At 23.5% G+C, this 18,947-nt stretch overlaps 2 protein-coding genes across 2 annotated transcripts; both read right to left on the bottom strand.

Annotated features, from left to right (window-relative positions):
- Positions 1-1,006: 1,006 nt before the first annotated feature.
- Positions 1,007-3,924, bottom strand: LOC147910607 (uncharacterized). Its single transcript, XM_087403705.1, has 8 exons — positions 3,692-3,924; positions 3,558-3,616; positions 2,887-3,155; positions 2,422-2,580; positions 1,791-2,049; positions 1,398-1,466; positions 1,215-1,304; positions 1,007-1,108 (listed from the first exon to the last, which is right to left on the bottom strand). The coding sequence occupies exons 1-8, from the start codon at positions 3,834-3,836 to the stop codon at positions 1,007-1,009; spliced, it is 1,152 nt and encodes a 383-aa protein (XP_087259831.1). The 5' UTR covers positions 3,837-3,924.
- Positions 3,925-7,265: 3,341 nt separating this feature from the next.
- On the bottom strand, positions 7,266-15,700 carry LOC147910606 (uncharacterized). Its single transcript, XM_087402875.1, has 6 exons — positions 9,569-15,700; positions 9,105-9,370; positions 8,622-8,783; positions 8,162-8,411; positions 8,025-8,090; positions 7,266-7,950 (listed from the first exon to the last, which is right to left on the bottom strand). Exons 1-6 carry the CDS (start codon positions 9,836-9,838, stop codon positions 7,825-7,827), a joined length of 1,140 nt encoding a protein of 379 aa, XP_087259001.1. The 5' UTR covers positions 9,839-15,700; the 3' UTR covers positions 7,266-7,824.
- Positions 15,701-18,947: the final 3,247 nt, after the last annotated feature.

The following is an 18,947-nucleotide window of genomic DNA, read 5'->3' as shown; positions in this document are numbered from 1 at the left end:
TAAGAATTCCGAACAATCGAAAAATAAAAATGACTAAGGAAAGAGGATTTAAAGTCTTTTCTATGATATCAATCATGACTTGATCGAAATGCTCTCAATTTCACACAACTATTTCAACTATTCAGATTGTATTTCAAATTAAAAAGTTCGTACTATACAAACATTATATTTATCACGAAATAGTATTTCATTACTTTGCCGCATTAACATTTAAATTATTAAGTAATACCCTAGTTGAGATAATCGATCCTTATATAAAATATACCTTATATAATATGTACCTTTACTTTGAAATTGCATATGTATGTATACCTGTATACATATATATATATATATATATATATATATATGTAAGCATGTCTCACTTTAACCTTCTTTTGATATTTTAAAACTCTAAAGATTTCTTCTAAAACTAAAATTTTAGAAGAAATCTTTTTAGATAAAAGTATGGTCTAGAGGGGGAAAATAATGATAAAATAAATTTTTGAAAGAAATTTTTCAAGATTAATTTTTCAAGATCATGTAAAGATCGTCGTCATTTCATTAAGTAAAATAAATAATTTTCTTTACATAATATGATTTTTTAAATTATTCTACATTACAAATATTAAGAAACATCAAAAACATCAATTAATATAAAAAAGCTTTTAAAAAAATTATACAATTTATATATTTAATTATACATATTTATTAATATGTGAATACATTTTCAAAAAATAATTATGTTTACACCAATTGATCCATCTTATTATCCTGCATATAAAAATATTAAGTTATACTCATTAAGAAATTAATAATTTATGAAATATTTTATATTTCATAATATTAATATATTTATGCAAATATAATAATTTATTGTTTGCAAATTTTTTATATTAATTATTTTTTACTACATTTTTTTTGTACTACATAAAAATATATAAAAATATTTGTAACATAATACATAAAAAAGTTTGTAAGATATTGTAATGAATATACATACATATGAATATATACTTTCTTTTAGTCACACATTATTAGTTGCATTATACTTGAATAAATTACGAGATATAGGTACAATATCCATTTGCACCATAAAAAGAACAACAGCAAGAATCCAGACAAAGAACTGAAAAGAAAAATTATACAATATTATCGTTATTATGTGTATGTTTTACAGCTTGTTGTAAATTAAGTTTTAACATCAAGATGAGTGAATAGTATTAAAGACTAACCTTACGAATAAAGTCGTAGCCAAAGTAAAACATACCCAATCCGCTAAACTTTAATGGTTGTAGTAATATTTGTAGAACAAATTGAGAAATCTGTATTAATAATAACGCAATTTTTATTCGAATATTTTTTAATAAATATTGTTAAATTGTTAGGTTGTAGAATTGAGAAATGGTATAGCTTACTTCTTCACGTATCTCGGCAAAACAGATAAGATTTGTCAATCTATTGATAACGTTATTAGTTCTTTGTGCCTGAAGCAGTATAGAATTATATTTAATTATATTTATTTATATTTAATTCAATTATATTTAGAAACAATTAGAATCAATTATAGTTTTTATAATTGTAATGTTTACTTTGTTTTATTAATTATTGGGTAAATTTATTAATAAAAAGGTTTTGCAATTTTTTACTTTACTGAAAGTTTATTTTCGTAATGTTAATTTGTTTTGATGTAATTATTATTTAAAATCTTCAAAGAAATTGAAGATTATGTCATGTTTTCTCTTGCAAGAATTAGATATATTATATAACGTTTTTGCTTGTAATTTTTCCAATTTATTAGAAGTATTTACCTTTGCGCTAACATTTTCGCATATAAGGTTCAATGATAAGAGTTTCATTAAAAATATGAAAAACCACATGTTGCTACAAAGCAATACTTTTATTGTTAGAGCATTTTTTGATATTTCTTTCAGATGTAATATGGTATAGTATTGAAAATTGAACATTCCGATTAAGACAATGAAATAGGACAGCATCTGTAAAGTCATTTGCGTTCCAAAGAAGCCATTTATATCGCGAGCTATTCGGCAAAGTTCCAAATGAAGATGTCTAGAAATTTATATAAATAGGTAATTTACATTTTAAAAAGAAGTATTACTATCAAAGAAATATTATTATTTTTTAACAACAAAAAAGTGATATTTATTTCTACGTTACGTTATATATTTTTATTTATTCATTTAATTAATTAAAAAATTACTTTTACCATTTTGAATAATATAGAATAATATAAAACTGCTTCAAATTAATTCTAGAACATCATAAGCCGGTAATTTTAAATTAAGATTATGATACATTGCTAGAACTTTTTCTAATTCCAAATCGGATTCTGATTACATAATAAATAAAGTACATTTAATTAATGAAATTATTTCTTTTATAAATTAACTTTTTTTATCACATTGGCATGTATCCATTTACATTAAGATCCATAACATACGCTTGCGGTTCTCAGTACTTCGAATATTGTATCTGTTAACGACAAAGGATTTTTTCCATTTAAATTTTATGTCACAAACTTCTGTTTCTGATAATTGTATGATATGGTCGTTTATTTTATCCAATCCGGAACCAATATGTCTGCAATTTAAAGGATGTTTAGAAAAAATATAAATAATCAAATTATTTTATGTATATAGCAAAATTTTAACATATAGAAGTTAAATTGTTTTTTCTGCTTGAATTTTGTAATTTTGTAGGAAAAAATGTATTACAAGTTCTTTAATTCGTACACTCATATAAAAAATAAACTTCAAAGTAATAAAAATGCTTGTTTATGATAAATCTGCATTAATGTAAAGTAATTAAATTCATTTATTAAGTTAAATTATTTGAACTTTGAAATGCTTACTGCAAAATAATTGGAACAAAGTAAGATTTACGAACCGTAAAAGAAGCATAAACAATATATCCATAATGGTATTCATTTGTACACTATAATCCAGTACGATAGGAATAATAATAGCCTTGATTGTATCATTAAACACTTCTATGCACAATAAGAAATCGAAAGTCCATGATACGCATGTCATGAAGAATAATGTAATCAAAATCCATTTGATTAAATTTCTCAATCTATGATATTCTTTGGATGTTCCAAGTTTTTCTAAGGTATCATTCACAAGATCGAGTTTCCTTATACATATATAGAATTTCTGAGAATATCAGTAAGGGAACGTATAGATTATGACAATCTCTCTCAACTAAATATATACAAAATATATACAATAACAAGACATTTTACAGCAATATGTAAAGTAATATGTATATATATATGATAATAATTTTGTCATGATTTTATATTAAATTATCGGATGCAATTTATATATGTATATATATATATATATAATATATATATATTTAAAAAAATATTTATTAATTAATTACAAGCTTTGACTCTTCCAATGATAAATAAATATAGAAGATAGAACCGATAAAATTTTATTTTATCATAATTTCTTATAAGTAATGATAAAATTAGTGCCAAATTGAAAAACTGGCATTTACTTCGTTTTAGATGTTACATCATTAAAACAATAACATTAGAGGAACTGTACCTTGTGTTCGCAAACAGCGATAATTATGGATATTAATGTCACAAATAAATTTATTATTACTGGAAGGAAGGTTGGAAAACCTTTCGAAATATCTATGTTCGAGGAAAATTGAAATTTTAAATAATAAATCGCACAAGCATAAACACTCCACAGAATCAATATATAGAAGATGCTCAAGTGATATCTCGGTTGATCTAGCGGATATCTGAGAATTCCGCAACCAAAGATAAAAATGACTAAGGAAAGAGGATTTAAAGCCTTTTCTACGGAATCAATCATGATTTGATCGAAACGTTCCCAATTTCACACTATTCACTAACTATTTAAATTGTACGGTTTGTACTGTATAAATGTATTCATCACAAAATAGCATTTCATTACTTTGCCACATTAACATTTAAAATATTAAGTAATACCTTAGTTGAGATAATTGATCCTTATATAAATATTTGCATTTTTTTTTTAAATTGCATGTGTATGTAATATGTGTATATGCAGACAGACCCATTTTAATCTTACTAATTTTAATATCTTAAAACTGAAGTTTAAAAGAAAATTTAGACATAAGTATAATTTAAAGAGAGACAAATAATGACAAAATTATTATTTAAAAGAAATCAATTTTTCAAGATTATATATATATATATATATATATATATATATATATATATATATGAAAATCATTACCGTTTTATTAGATAGAAATATAATTTCTTTTATATAATATGATTTTTCACATAATATGACTATTTTGCATTACAAATATTAAAATAGAGACATAAAAATAACAATTGGAGCAATTAAAACATAATTATCTTAAAAAAAAATTGTACAATATTTACAATATGCAACTACATATTTTTAAAAAGCAGTTAATTTATTTACGTCAATTGATTCATCTTATTATTCCGCGCATAAAAATATTAAAGTATAATTTATTAAGAAATTAATAATAATTTTGTGAAATATTTTATATTTTGTAATATTGATATATTTATGCAAATATAATGATATTTACAGGGCAAATATTTTATATTAATTATTTGAATTAATTTTTGTATTAAAAATGCACATATTAAAAAAATTTTAGAGGTAAAGTATGCACACTATCTCTATTTTAGTCATAATACGTTGCATTATACTTCAAGAAAGTCAAGATCGAGAGACGATCAATTTCGATTCCAATCGCATTGCCTAATCGATAATACATCATTTCGACACACACATAAGAAACATGTTCGTCCTTATACACACATACGGTTCGGAGGAGCACATTTTTGTCAACTATAATCGTTTGTTCGATTTCCTCTCAATTTGGAGCGAGCTTTATAGTTAATTTGCGTCCAAATGCGAATTTTACTTAATTTCTTATGTTTTTATCTACGTTATAACTCTATTGTTAATTACCGTTGTTAATTTATTTGTCACATTAATTTATTTGTCACATTGAAAATGATCCAACTAGGATCGAAACGTTTGTTTTGTTCACCTTCTGATTGTCAAATTATATTTTACGTTTTTAATTTTATGACATAGTTTTATTTCAATTTTTTTAACTATTTATACAGTTTGTCAATTTATGTTTTAGGTTCGTAGCCCTTTTTCCTTTTTACTTATTTTATATATTAACTTCTTTATATTGTGTACAAATTTTAAAAAGCACATGTATATAATTGAAAAATACCAAATAATTCAGAAAAATATTAATAATAATTTTAATAACAATTTTAATTTTTGAAACTAAATGAAACAAAAGAAAAAGAAGATAAGTGTATTGAACTTTTCGTTCATGTAAAAACAAATTGCCAAGGTCGAAGAAACCCATTCCAGTAAATTTTAATTGATGATACATTGTTTGCAAAGTAAACTGACAAAACTGTCAAAAATAAATTTACAAGGTTTATTTAATTACAAAGTTTACTTAATTTGCTATATATTCTTATTGTTAGTGTTAATTATGTTTTACTTAATATCTCTTTTCAAATATTTGCATATCAAAAAGTACCTGACATATTCATGAATCATTCAGCCAATTTTATTAGCCTAAAATTTAGAATCTGTTAGATTATACAATATTTATGAATTTATTAGTATGGATTATACTTATGAACTGTGTAACTTTACCTTCAAAGAAACACTCTCACATACATAATTTATAGAATACACCTTTAACAAAAGTAAAGGGACCCAAATGTTCATATTAAACTATTCGTATGATAATATATGATGTGATTCTCTCATTATTCTACATAAATGATGGCATAGTCCTATTAAATATAAAAAAGTCCTATTAAATATAAAAAACATGATGCCATTTTGAAAGCCATTTGTATTCCAAATATTGAATTCAATTCACAAGCAATGCGACATAATTTTAAATGTAAGTATCTGTCGAAAGACATATTTTATTATGCAAAAACATAGAAATTATGACAGCCTATTATATATAAATAGAAAAATTTAAATAACTTTTATAACTTATTATTATTATTATATTATTTATAATTTACTATTATTGAACTATGTGTGTGATATATTTGTATATATATAACATTAATAAATACGGAATTATACCTTTGATAATGACTTATAATCGAAGATACAATTGAGGTTAATATATTAGTCTCCAAAGCGATTAGAATAAATGTGATTCGACATTAGTAAAAATAGTTATAATATAACAAAGGATGTAAATATAAGCGAACCAGATTGTCAAAGAATATAGAATACTTAAATTTAGAGTTCATTTAACTGTTTTCTAGGGTAAAAATCTAAACCAATAATAAAGTACATAATCAAAAAGGGATGTGACACCTGTTGAATAATCATCACCATGATTATCACTATTAAAAGATTATACTGAATGTCTATTTAAGTTTATGCAGCAAGGCATTGCGATTGCGTCAATTTCCAGCAACAACAGAATTTAGTGATCGCAATATATGTTTCGTGCAGCACTTATCTATATTAAAATAATTAATCCATTTTCAAACAGCGATGAGTCACTATTGACCTTTGCACCTAGCGAATAATTTTAACGACGTTTTTAATTTACATATAGCATTTTAATGCAAATACATGTGATATTTTTCTTGGCAATGTCTGTTTATATAATACCATTTTTACTGTGTATATCATTATATTTTGTAATAAAATATATAATGAGTTTAACAATAATGGAGCAAGAAATGTATCACATTTTTATCGTAAAAATTATAATATATCTATTAATTATAAAAATCTACTAATCTATAATAACTATCTATTAATAAACAAGAAGAAAAAAGAGATAATCATGAATCAAATATAACTATTTGTATAACTTTTCAAAAACTTATATTAAACTTTCTATAAAATTATATAAAAAATGGATATATAAAATATCAAATTCATATTAAATATATTAAAATTTATATACATTATATAAAATGTAAAAATTATTTGAAATAATTATAGTACCATCATTTAATAAGATATGTCGTAACAATATAAAAACTTATATTACATATCTAGAATAGCCGTAATTATTATTACTCGTAAATTTATACTAAATTATATCAAAATTGTTATATCTTTTTACAATACAATTTTGAGGGGGAATAGCATAGTATTATATTTAAGAATTATTTTATTAGATAATAAACTTTAGTAGAACGCGAAGATTTGCTGAGAGATTCACAATACAATTTTAAGACAGGATCTCATAAGTGGGTAGTGACAAATAATTTGCAATTATTTTTACATATATTATCGTTTAATTTAAATAAGTTTTACGTTTATTTTCATGTTGTCAAAATAACAATATGCATCTAGAATTAATCATTTAAGAAACGTTAGAAATTTAAACTTAAGAGATTATACACACTAATTGTAATATAACATTGCAATTCACATATATTTGATAAATATTATTAATATAAGACAAAAAATTTATTTGCAATAATTCTTTCATCTTGAATTATAATGTATCTCTTAAAGATACCAACTTGATTACGTTTTTAAAATGTAAATGTATTTGATGCCCCAGGCATTTGAATTACAATAATCAAAAACGTTAAAATTGTCATGATATACTGAAAGAAATTATTGGGATTAAATTTTACTCTAATAATTTTAAATAAAAATAGTATTTTATATCAATCTTTTTATGTTGTTTTATATTTTTGTTATAATATGCAACAAAATAATATCAAAGTTTTATCAAAGTGATAGTAAAAAAATGTTAGTAATGAATGCAATTTAATGAAAGATATAAAAATTAAGATATTTAATAAAGTATAAAAATATAAACATAGAAACAAACCTTTCGCAAGAAATCACTCCCAAAATCGAAGAGACCTAATCCAGACAATTTTAATGGATGATTCATTATTTGTAGTGTAAACTGATAAATCTGCATAGGGTGGTTATTTAAGTCTAAACAATTTTATTCAATTCTTTCATAAATGTTATCGAAATTTGTCTTACCTCATTACGAATGTCAGCATATCGATGAAGATCTGTCAATCGATGAATTATATTCATTTCATTAGACTAAAATTAATTATTTGGCATAAATAAACAAACATATACATTTATATTTTTTACATTATGTATAAATTTACCTTAGCACTAACACTCTCGCACATATAATTTAGGCCGAAAAACATAATTACATATAAGGATACCCAAAAGTAAATGTTAATCCAGTCTATTAACGATGATACATAGTTATCATTTGCTGTTAAATGAATATAAATATAACGAAATAATCGTATTAAATATATCAAATAAGCTACCATTTCCAAAGTTATCTGTGTTTCAAATATTGCATTTAATTCGCGAGTAAGTTGACATAACTCCAAATGAAGATGCCTACATAAAAAAGTCAAAACACTAAAATCATTAATAAAAATGTAAAATCGTGAATTAAAAAATAATTTTTTAGTATAAATTGATTATATATGTATTATCTAAATAAATCTTTAAAATCTGTACTTTTATATAATGCTATGTCAGATTAAAAGATCTATCCAATAATGGTAATAATATAATCTATTCAAGTACATTTGTGTACCGATTTACATTGTTATCCATAACACGCGCTTGTAATTATAATTAGTATACATGATATATTGATGAACGGGCATTACTATTTTTTTCCGTATATATCTTATATCATGTTCATCTCTCAATAATAAATATTTCATATGATCATTTAACTTGTCAAATCTGGTGCTAATGTACCTGCAAAGGAAATAATAACAATTTTAAAATTTATGGAGGATGAATTACAGACAATTCTAAAATATGTATAAACGTTGTTATGTACTTCATCTTTAAACAAAACTATTAATTTAAATATATAAAAATATTGTATTGAATACTATTTTAATTTCAAAGTTATATATATCTCTTACAGGAATTATATTTATTATTAATTTACTTTCACTAAAAATATTAATTCTCTACTCCAAAAAATATATTTCTTGCGATAACAATTTACTTCTAAAATAGATATTGATAAATATATGTGGTATATACAAATATTATAAATAATATACAAACCATAGACAAGTTGTAAATACTAAATTCAATAACATGTTGGCATGTTGAATATGATTCGTAATATAAGGCGTAAGCATGCACCATTTATTGTTTGATGTATGACAAAACCATGGCATATCACATATATTCGCCATTTGACTGTATACTAACCACACAATTAATATTCTTTTTACACGTATACGCAAATTTTGATACATTTTATGAGTACCTAACTCTTCTAATGTATCATCTACAGCAGCAAGTCTTTTTATGAATTTCCGCAATCTCTAGACAATATTGAGCAAGAATACAATTTATTCAATGTAAGTTTTATTTATGTAAATGTTACATTTATGCAGGGAACGGAAGTAACTCGTCACTTGTAACGAAGTTACAGTTACAAGTTACTTTTTTGATAACTAGAATATAATATTTTCATCGACTTTAATAAATTAATTTAATAAATATATACATGTACAATATACCTTATGTTGATATAAACTTATAATAACTGATGTAATACTGACAAGAAAGTTTATCCCGTTATTGATTAAACTAGAAGTTGCTAAAAACCATTCTTCTTCTTGGAGTATGATCACTATATAATAAAAAAGGTAACTATAAGCACACCATATAGTTACGTTATATAAAGTACTCAAGTAAGGTTTCGAAGTATAGACGCATAGACCGAGAACTTGACATATTAGAAATAAAGGACGTATAGCTCGTTCTATAGTTTTCATGATACTCATCATTACTGTCCTATGCAAACTGACATTGTCTGTTGTACTTTATTTGGCTTATGTATATCTAGTTTATCGACGCGACAGAATAATTTATAAGTTAATACATTAGCGTTATATATTACATAAATTTTCTATAAAAATAGTTGATGACACATTTGATCTATGATGCTACTGAACTATTAATGTTATTATAATAAAAACAAGATGCTAATATAAATTTTTTAAATTTGGAAACACTTAATTAAAATGTTTAATTTCGTATTAAAATTTTTATCAAAATTGTATGATAGATAGAGATTAAGTAGTGATACAAGTATATTTTAATAATTTAATAAATAAACTTTAAATGCATGTGTTTCTAATGATTAATAATATTGATGATGAATAATCTAAACAAAGAAATATATTTTTATAGTTACATTAATTAATCAGAAAGTGATATATAAAAATTAAGTAAAATTTTTTAAATATTTATTGCTTTATATATAAAAAAAGAATTATTTTTATAAAAATGCATTAAATGTATTAAGTGCATCTTTAATACTTGATAAATTATTGACGCAAAATCTTATTCTAAATTATAAAAAAAATATTTAATGGTTATATTGTATTAATATACGTATATTATATGTATATTATAATTCTTAAATCGGTTTAATTTTTAAATCATTTATTTATATATGAAATAATTTCAAGTTACATATAAAGTGATGGGATTAGATATTTACATATCTATAATGTAAAATGACTGTTTCAAAGGTAAAAGAGATGAGTGACTGTTGAATCTTTTGTAGTAAATAATTCAAACGATGTTTCTAATTTACGTATCTATTAATGTTAATACATGTGATAATTTTCTTGGCAATATTGATTTGTATAATGCAATTTTTCCTGTGTCATTATTTTTGATATATATAATATGACTAACAAATAATGAGACTAAAATAATAAAGCAGGAAATGCCACGTTTTTATCGTAGTATTTATTACAATATAGTAATACAATAACGAGAAGAGAAGAGAGGAATAGATAAAATATAACTATTTGTATAATTCTCTGAAAAAATTATATTAATCTTATGCAAAGTTATATAAAAAAATGAATACGTAAATACAAAATTTTATTTTTATTATGAAATACCCAATTTATATTAAATTTATATTATATTTATATTAAATTCAAAATGAAAAAACTTATAGAGGAGGTGGTGATATTAAGGCCCCCATTTACCTACATTTTATACAATAATTTGGTTAATCTAAATTTAAATTTAAAACTTAACGATTACATTCGTCAAAGTGTTGTTCAATTCATTCTAAAAACTCAAAGTTACGAAACATTTATTATACACGTAACATTATTTATAAATATATGACAACATTGCATTAATGATTTGAAGAGAAATAGGCATGGTAATTTGGCTTCCTAAAAAAATAGATTTTAAAAATTTGTTTTGTTTAAAAAAAAACACAGTCTTTGATTATAAAATTAACAAAAAAGTAAAACATTTTAGAATGTATGCAAATAAATGTATACATGTACACATAACTTCTGCATAAGCTGTTCCGTTCTAAAAATTTCAATAGGTATTAAAAATACATTAAAAGTACACGTAATATAAACCACTAATTAACAGTAAAATTGCAACCAATTATCAAATATTTAATAATTTTGATTTGAAAACCTCAAACAAGAGGCCATGAGTAATCAATACGTATAGAGGGTTACATTAGCAAAATATCATGCTATTTAAATTTGCATAACTTAAAATATATACAGTTAAATACAATGTTTAATAGTAAACAACACACAAAAAATACATATATTTGTGTGATAATACGTTCAAGTTTAAGAAAAATGAGGAAGTAGGAGTAATTAAAAGTAATGCTAAAATGTTCTTTGAAATGTTTCGAAATACTTGAAAGTAAAAACGCAAGGATTTGCAGAGAGATTTGCAATAGAATTAACATTGAAATTTAAGAAAATTTATGCTATTAGTAATATAACATTGAGATTCACATATATTTGATTAATATCATCACAACAACAAAAATTTTTATTTGCAAACAATAATTCTCTTGTCTTAAATCATGTATTTCTTCAAAATATAAACTTGCTTTATAATATATAAACGTTCTTAAGCTCCAGGAATTTGAAGTACAATAATCAAAAACGTTAAGACTGTCATGAAATACTGGAAGAAATTATGTGGATTAAATATTATTATAAGTAATAATTTTGAATAAAAATAGTATTTTATATCAATCTTTTTATGTTGTTTTATATTTTTGTTATAATATGCAACAAAATAATATCAAAATTTTATCAAAGCAGCGATAGTAAAAAAAACGTTAGTAATGAGTGTAAATTAGTGCAAGATATAAAAATAAAGATATTTAATAAAATATAAAGTATAAACATTGAAACAAACCTTTTGCAAGAAGCCACTCCCAAAATCAAAAAGACCTAATCCAGACAATTTTAATGGATGATGCATTATTTGTAGCGTAAACTGGTAAATCTGTACAGAGTGATTAATATTTAAGTCTAAACATTTACTTCAATTGTTTGTTAGATGTTATCAAAACTTATCTTACCTCGTTGCGAATGTTAGCATATCGAGGAGCATCTATCAACTGATGAATTATTGTATTCATTTCGTTAGACTAAATTTAATAATTTGTCATAAATAAACGAACAAATGTGTATATTTTAAAAATTATGTATAGATTTACCTTAGCACTAACATTCTCGCACATATAATTTATGCAGAAAATCGTAGTTGCATGTAAGAATAGCCAAATATAAAAATCAATTTTAATTAGCAATGATATAGAGTCATTTGCTGTTAAATCTATATATATATAACAAAATATTCGTGTGAAATGCATTAAATGTGATACCATTTCCATAGTTATCTGTGTTTCATATATTGCATTTAATTCGCGAGTAAGTTGGCATAATTCCAAATGAAGATGCCTACATAAAAATACCAAAATGCTTACATTATTATTAAGAGTGTAAAAAAGTAATGGCTTTTTTGACTACAAATAGATGCCCTACAGCATCATTTACCTACATCACTTTTATCGACAGTTTATTTGCGCACAAAAATTATTGCTCACAGCTCGATTGCCTACATATACTTTTGCGCAAATGTAAAATTAAGGTTAAATTTTGTAAGAAAATAATTTATGTTTTTAAAGCAGAGAATTTGTTTTAAAACAGAGAATTTGTGTTTTTAAAGCAGAGTGTATAGAATAACTCCGGGATATAGGCCGCATCTAACAATAACTTAATTTATTAAATATTATTTACTATTTTTAAGATAAATGATCTATATAAAATCATGATCTATAAAAATTTTGTACTGTCTATTACTGAAAAAAATGTTAGATGTCCGAAATATTTATATATTTTTCGTTTTAAAGAAAACACTTTTTGAAATTCTATTGTATTTTTGTCGTATATCCCATAGAGAGTATGTGGGATATATGGCTACTCATAGGGAGTATGTACGACTCATGAAAAATTTATAAATAATGCTTATAAATAAGACATAAAATGACACAATAACTTATAAAATAGATTTACAAAGTTTTATTAAGGAATAAGAATGATTAATATGTATATAAAGTAATAGATAATAATTACAATCTTTCTACATACATATATTAAATGTATATTATTACATGAGATACATATTTCATGTAATGTGTCTATTGCATTTAGTGCACTGAATCCATTCTGCGCACTTTGTATGCTTTGGGCATAAATCCCGCCCGCTAAAAATGCCATATATCCCAAATAGGTAGGATATACAAAACAATAAACAAAGAATACAATAGCATTTGTATTTTGCTATACAACATGCTTTACTATTCCTCTACGCTTATGTATCACGAAAAAATCTTTTATATGCCCAATATGTATCATTTTATGTAGAATGTAGATTATAATTTATGACTCTATTTATTACAGTGACAAATCGATTCAATTTACAATAATCAGTTTCATTAATATTAACAGTAAGATACTAAAATCATAACACAATACTAATATATCATAAAGGCATGTAACAGTAATTGTGGAAAAATTACACCCACTCCTATTTTTCTGACTTTTGTAGTATAAATCCCAGCCCGGCGTTTGCCTTAATATATGCAGACAATAATGCATGTAAGTGTGACTTCGTTTTTGAAATTTTTAGTTGTGCAAAAAAGTATATGGAGGCAATTAAACTATAATCAATAATATAAGTGCGCAAATGAATTGTCGGCAAAAATGATGTAGGCAAATAATGCTGTAGGCAAATGATTTATAAGTAAACGAGATCCTATACCGTAAAATATAGTGAATTACAAAAATAATTTTTTAATTAAAGTTAACCATATATTACCTAAATAAATCTTAAAATTCTATATATAGCATTTTTATATTGTATAATATTATGTCAGACCAAAATCTATTTAATAATGGTAATGATATAAGATAAAGTTGCCGAAATCGCAACAGCTCTTAAATACTTCGCTTAAAAATTCAATTATTATTTATATTATATATATGTATACTTTCTTACGGATTGTTTCGAAAAACTACATGATACTGTAATGCTACTATATTATACTCGCGACATAAAGTGCAACAAAAGTGTTGTTATTTACATAAACAAAAAAATCATGGCATTGCTATTTCTCAATGTATTTTATAGCAGAATTATAGAAAATATAAGTTAAATAGCCTAGTCGTAATTAGAATATTATTAAAATTAAATTAATATTAAAATTTACATTTTTTTATAGATAAAATAAATAAAAGTTTAAAAAATGTTCCAGTTTCTTAAATCGCACGTTACCTAATATTTTTCAATTTCTTACATTTTTATTCCATTTATTATTATGTAAAAATGTATATTGTAAATCTACGAAATGTTTATTTTGTTTCACATAGAAACTCTTTAAATTACTTTTTGAAATTATGTGTTTCAGAAATTATGAAAAATTATGAAAAATATTCTTAAGTTTTTAACGGCATAATAAAAAACAATTTTTTTCATTTCTTATATTGAATATTACTATGATATGATTTAGGCAACGAATTTCCTCATTTACCATACTGAATACTATCGCACCATACTGAAAAAATTTTTATTTTAAACATTATAACATCGCAAAAAAATTATTAAAAAATTACATCAGAAAGGGAAAAGAGTGCAATTTATTCTGCTGCCAAAAAACTTAAGAATATTCTTTATAATTTCTAAATTATAATCCTTTAAATAAAAAGTGGTGCGATTTCGGCAATCTTATTCCAATCTATCCAGGTACATTTATGTATCAATTTACATTATGATCCACAACACATGCTTGTAATTATTAATATACATGATATATCGATGAGCAGGCACTACCATTTTCTTCCATATATATCTTATATCATGTTCATCTTTCAATAATGAACATCTTATATGTTCATTTAATTTGTCAAATCTAGTGTTAATGTACCTGCAAAGAAATATTACATAATTTTTAAATTTATGAAGGATAAGTCACAGATAACTTCAAAAGTAATAAACCTGTTATAAATCTTGTCTTTAAGTAAGACCAATTAAATTTATAAAAATATTATATTGATTTTTGTATTTTAATTTTAAAATTATATATATTTTTTATAAGAATTATATAGACTATATAATTATTTTTATTTAAAATATTATTTCTCTAAAAAAAATGTATTCCTTACCGTAACAATTTATTTTTAAAATATATGTTGATTAAAATATGTAAAGGAGAAGGTGATTTTATGGTACCTCAGTTACATTTTACACTATAATTTTGTTAATAATTAATATTTAAGTTTGAAACTTGACAATTACATTAATGTTGTCGAATCGATTCTGAACTAAAGTTACGAAATATTGATTACTTAGGATATTATTAGGTGTTGGAATTAATTCGTAGTGTTTTACAAGTGATGGGAAGTACTTTCATTAATGTATTTTTTAATGCTCATGTGAAATAAATAACATTCTTTCATTAAAAACGCTACGAATTAATTCCAACACCTAATATATTAATAAAAATGTGGCGACATTGCATAATGACTCAAAGAAAAAAGTGGATGGTAATGTAACTTTCCATAGAAATAGCCATAAAATATTAACTTTAGAAAATTTGGTATTTGGTTACAAAATTAACAAAAAAAGTAAAATATTTTAAAATGTATGCAAATGAATATATTATTTACATTCACATAATTTCTGCATGTAAGCTCGGTTCGTGATAGTACACTCAAGTTTAAGAAAAATGAGGAAGTAGGTATAATCAAATGCTAAAATGTAAATCAGAAACGTTTCAAAATACTTGAAAGTAAAAATGCGTTATAATAAGTGCTAGCTATTGAGTATTAGTATCTATATTACCGTCATGGTGTAATGGCGAGAAATTGAAATAATTCCATAAATAACTATTAGAATTCGTTATATAATAGCGGAAATAAGGGAAGTCACAATATACACTATATACAGGCCATAATACTACCTTCTCCTTTAATATATACAAATATTATATAACTATATAATTATATATAAATAATATACAAACCACAGACAAGTTGTAAATACCAAACTCACAATCATATTGGCATGTTGAATATGATTTGTAATATAAGGCATAAGCATGCACCATTTATTCTCCGATATGTAATAAAACCATGGCATATCACATATATTCGCCATTTGACTATATACTAACCACAAAATTAATATTCTTTTTACACATATATGCAGCTTTTGATACATTTTAGGAATGCCTAACTCTTCTAATGTATCATCTACAGCAGCAAGCCCTTTTATGAATTTCCGCAGTCTCTAGATAATATTAGGCAAGAATGAAATTTATTCAATGTAAATCTTATTTAAGTAAATGTTACAATTATATTAATTATATTTTTTTTTATTTAAAGAACGTAATATATTAAACTATTTTAATAAATTAATTCATGCGTTGAATATATGTACTTACCTTACGTTGATGTAAACATATAATAATAGATGTAATGCTGACAAGAAAGTTCATCCCGTAATCCATTAAGGTAGAAGTTGTTAGAAACCATTTTTCTTGTTGAAATGCGACCACTATGTAATAAAAAAGATAACTGTAAACGCACCACACTGTTATGTTATATAAAATACTCAAATAAGATTTTGAAGTATAGACGCATAGACCAAGAACTTGACAAATTAGAAACAAAGGATGTATAGCTCGTTCTATGGTTTTCATAATATTCACCAATATCGTCCTATTTTAAACTGACATTGTATGTCTGTACTTTATTTGAATGATATACAACTAGTTTATCGACGTAATAGAATAATTTATACATTAATACATTAGCGTTATAATATTACATAACTTTTCTATGAAATACTTCATAACACATTTGATCATTTGATGAACTATTAATGTTAATAGTACCAAGATGCTAATATAAATTTTTTGAATTTGGGAATACACCTCACTTAAAATGTTTAATTGCGTATTAAAAGTTTGTCAAAATTATGACAAATAATATAGAGATTATATTATCAATTTAGAATAAAGAAATATATATATAAAATAAGATTCCTAAATATTATCTTTGTAACAGACAAGCATTTTGTCATTATGTCGATCTATTGATCATTGCAGTAAACGTTTTTTGTGTAGTAGACAATTTGAAAGCAAGTACAGTTTCAGCAAATCATATTTAGTTGTGATAGAGACAATTTTCTTTTATACGCACTGAGAGAAATGATTTTGTTATGAGAGAAATCTGTTGTTGTTATAGGAACAAATCAAGGAAAAGTAAATATGATATTTGTTGAATAACAATTGATTTGTTACAATTGCAAATTAATTCGTCAATGTAACAAATAATCAATAGTATCGCTAGCAAATAAGAGGCTCATATATATATATATATATATATATATATATATATGTGTGTGTATATAAAAGTCGTAGACGGTTACAAGAGGGTCTCAAATCATAAGAAATTGACCAAATTCTCCTTATATTTGACTGTGCTTGATCGGTTTCCTACGACTCTAAGGTCATCTACTAATTCTATGTAAACGAACCTAAAGTTTATCCAAAAGATAAGTTAGATTGTAGTTTGTTTCTGTTACTAATAATTGGTTGGTATAGCAGATTAGCAACAATCACAACAACAAAATTTGTTGTCACATATTTACCGATCAATATTATTAATAATATTTACCGGTTAAAGGTACTGATAGCTTGCTAAATTAACAAAAAAATTAAAAATCTTTTCTCTCAGTGCGGACATATTCGTATAAAAGTATATAATTATGACAACTAATTTCATGCTGCTAAATAAATTGATGTGTAACAGACATGTATACTTTGTTATCACGTTTTTATATTAGCTACAACAGCAAATCCTTTGTATGTATTAACAAATTTCATAGCTATAATAGCGAATGCAATTTCAGTTAATTAGAATTAGCTGTAGCCAGCAACATTTTTTTTCTGTGTTAAAATGCATGTATTTCTAATGATTAATAACATTGATCAATAATCTAAATAAAGAAATATTTTTATATTTACTTAATTAACTAATCAGAAAATAATATATAAATATTAAGTAAAATTTTTTAATAGTTATAAATTACTTCATGTATAAAAAAAAATTTTTTTAATGAAAATGCATTAAATTTTTAATACTTGATAAATTATCAATACGCAAAATTTTATTTTGAATTATAATAAAAATATTAAATTGTTACATTGATTAATGTATATTATATTTATATTATAAATCATAAATTTGTCGGTTTAATTTTTATGTCGTTTATTAAATATAAAATAATTTCGAGTTACATATAAAATGATGAGGTACGTCTAATGTAAAATGACTCTAAAGATAAAAGAGATGAGTTACTGTTGAATCTTGGATGCAGTAAATAATTCAAACAATGTTTCTAATTTATGTATCTACATTAATGTTAATACATATGATATTTTTCTTAGCAATGTTGATTTGTATAATATTTTTTGTGTCATTATTTTCGTTATATATATATAATATGACTAATAAAATGGGGCTAATAATAATA

Source organism: Acromyrmex echinatior, chromosome 2, assembly GCF_024713525.1.
Source record: "Acromyrmex echinatior isolate Ae372 chromosome 2, ASM2471352v2, whole genome shotgun sequence".
NCBI lineage: Eukaryota > Metazoa > Arthropoda > Insecta > Hymenoptera > Formicidae > Acromyrmex > Acromyrmex echinatior.
Note: the sequence above shows the minus strand (reverse complement) of the source record. Positions and strands in the feature narration are given on the sequence as shown.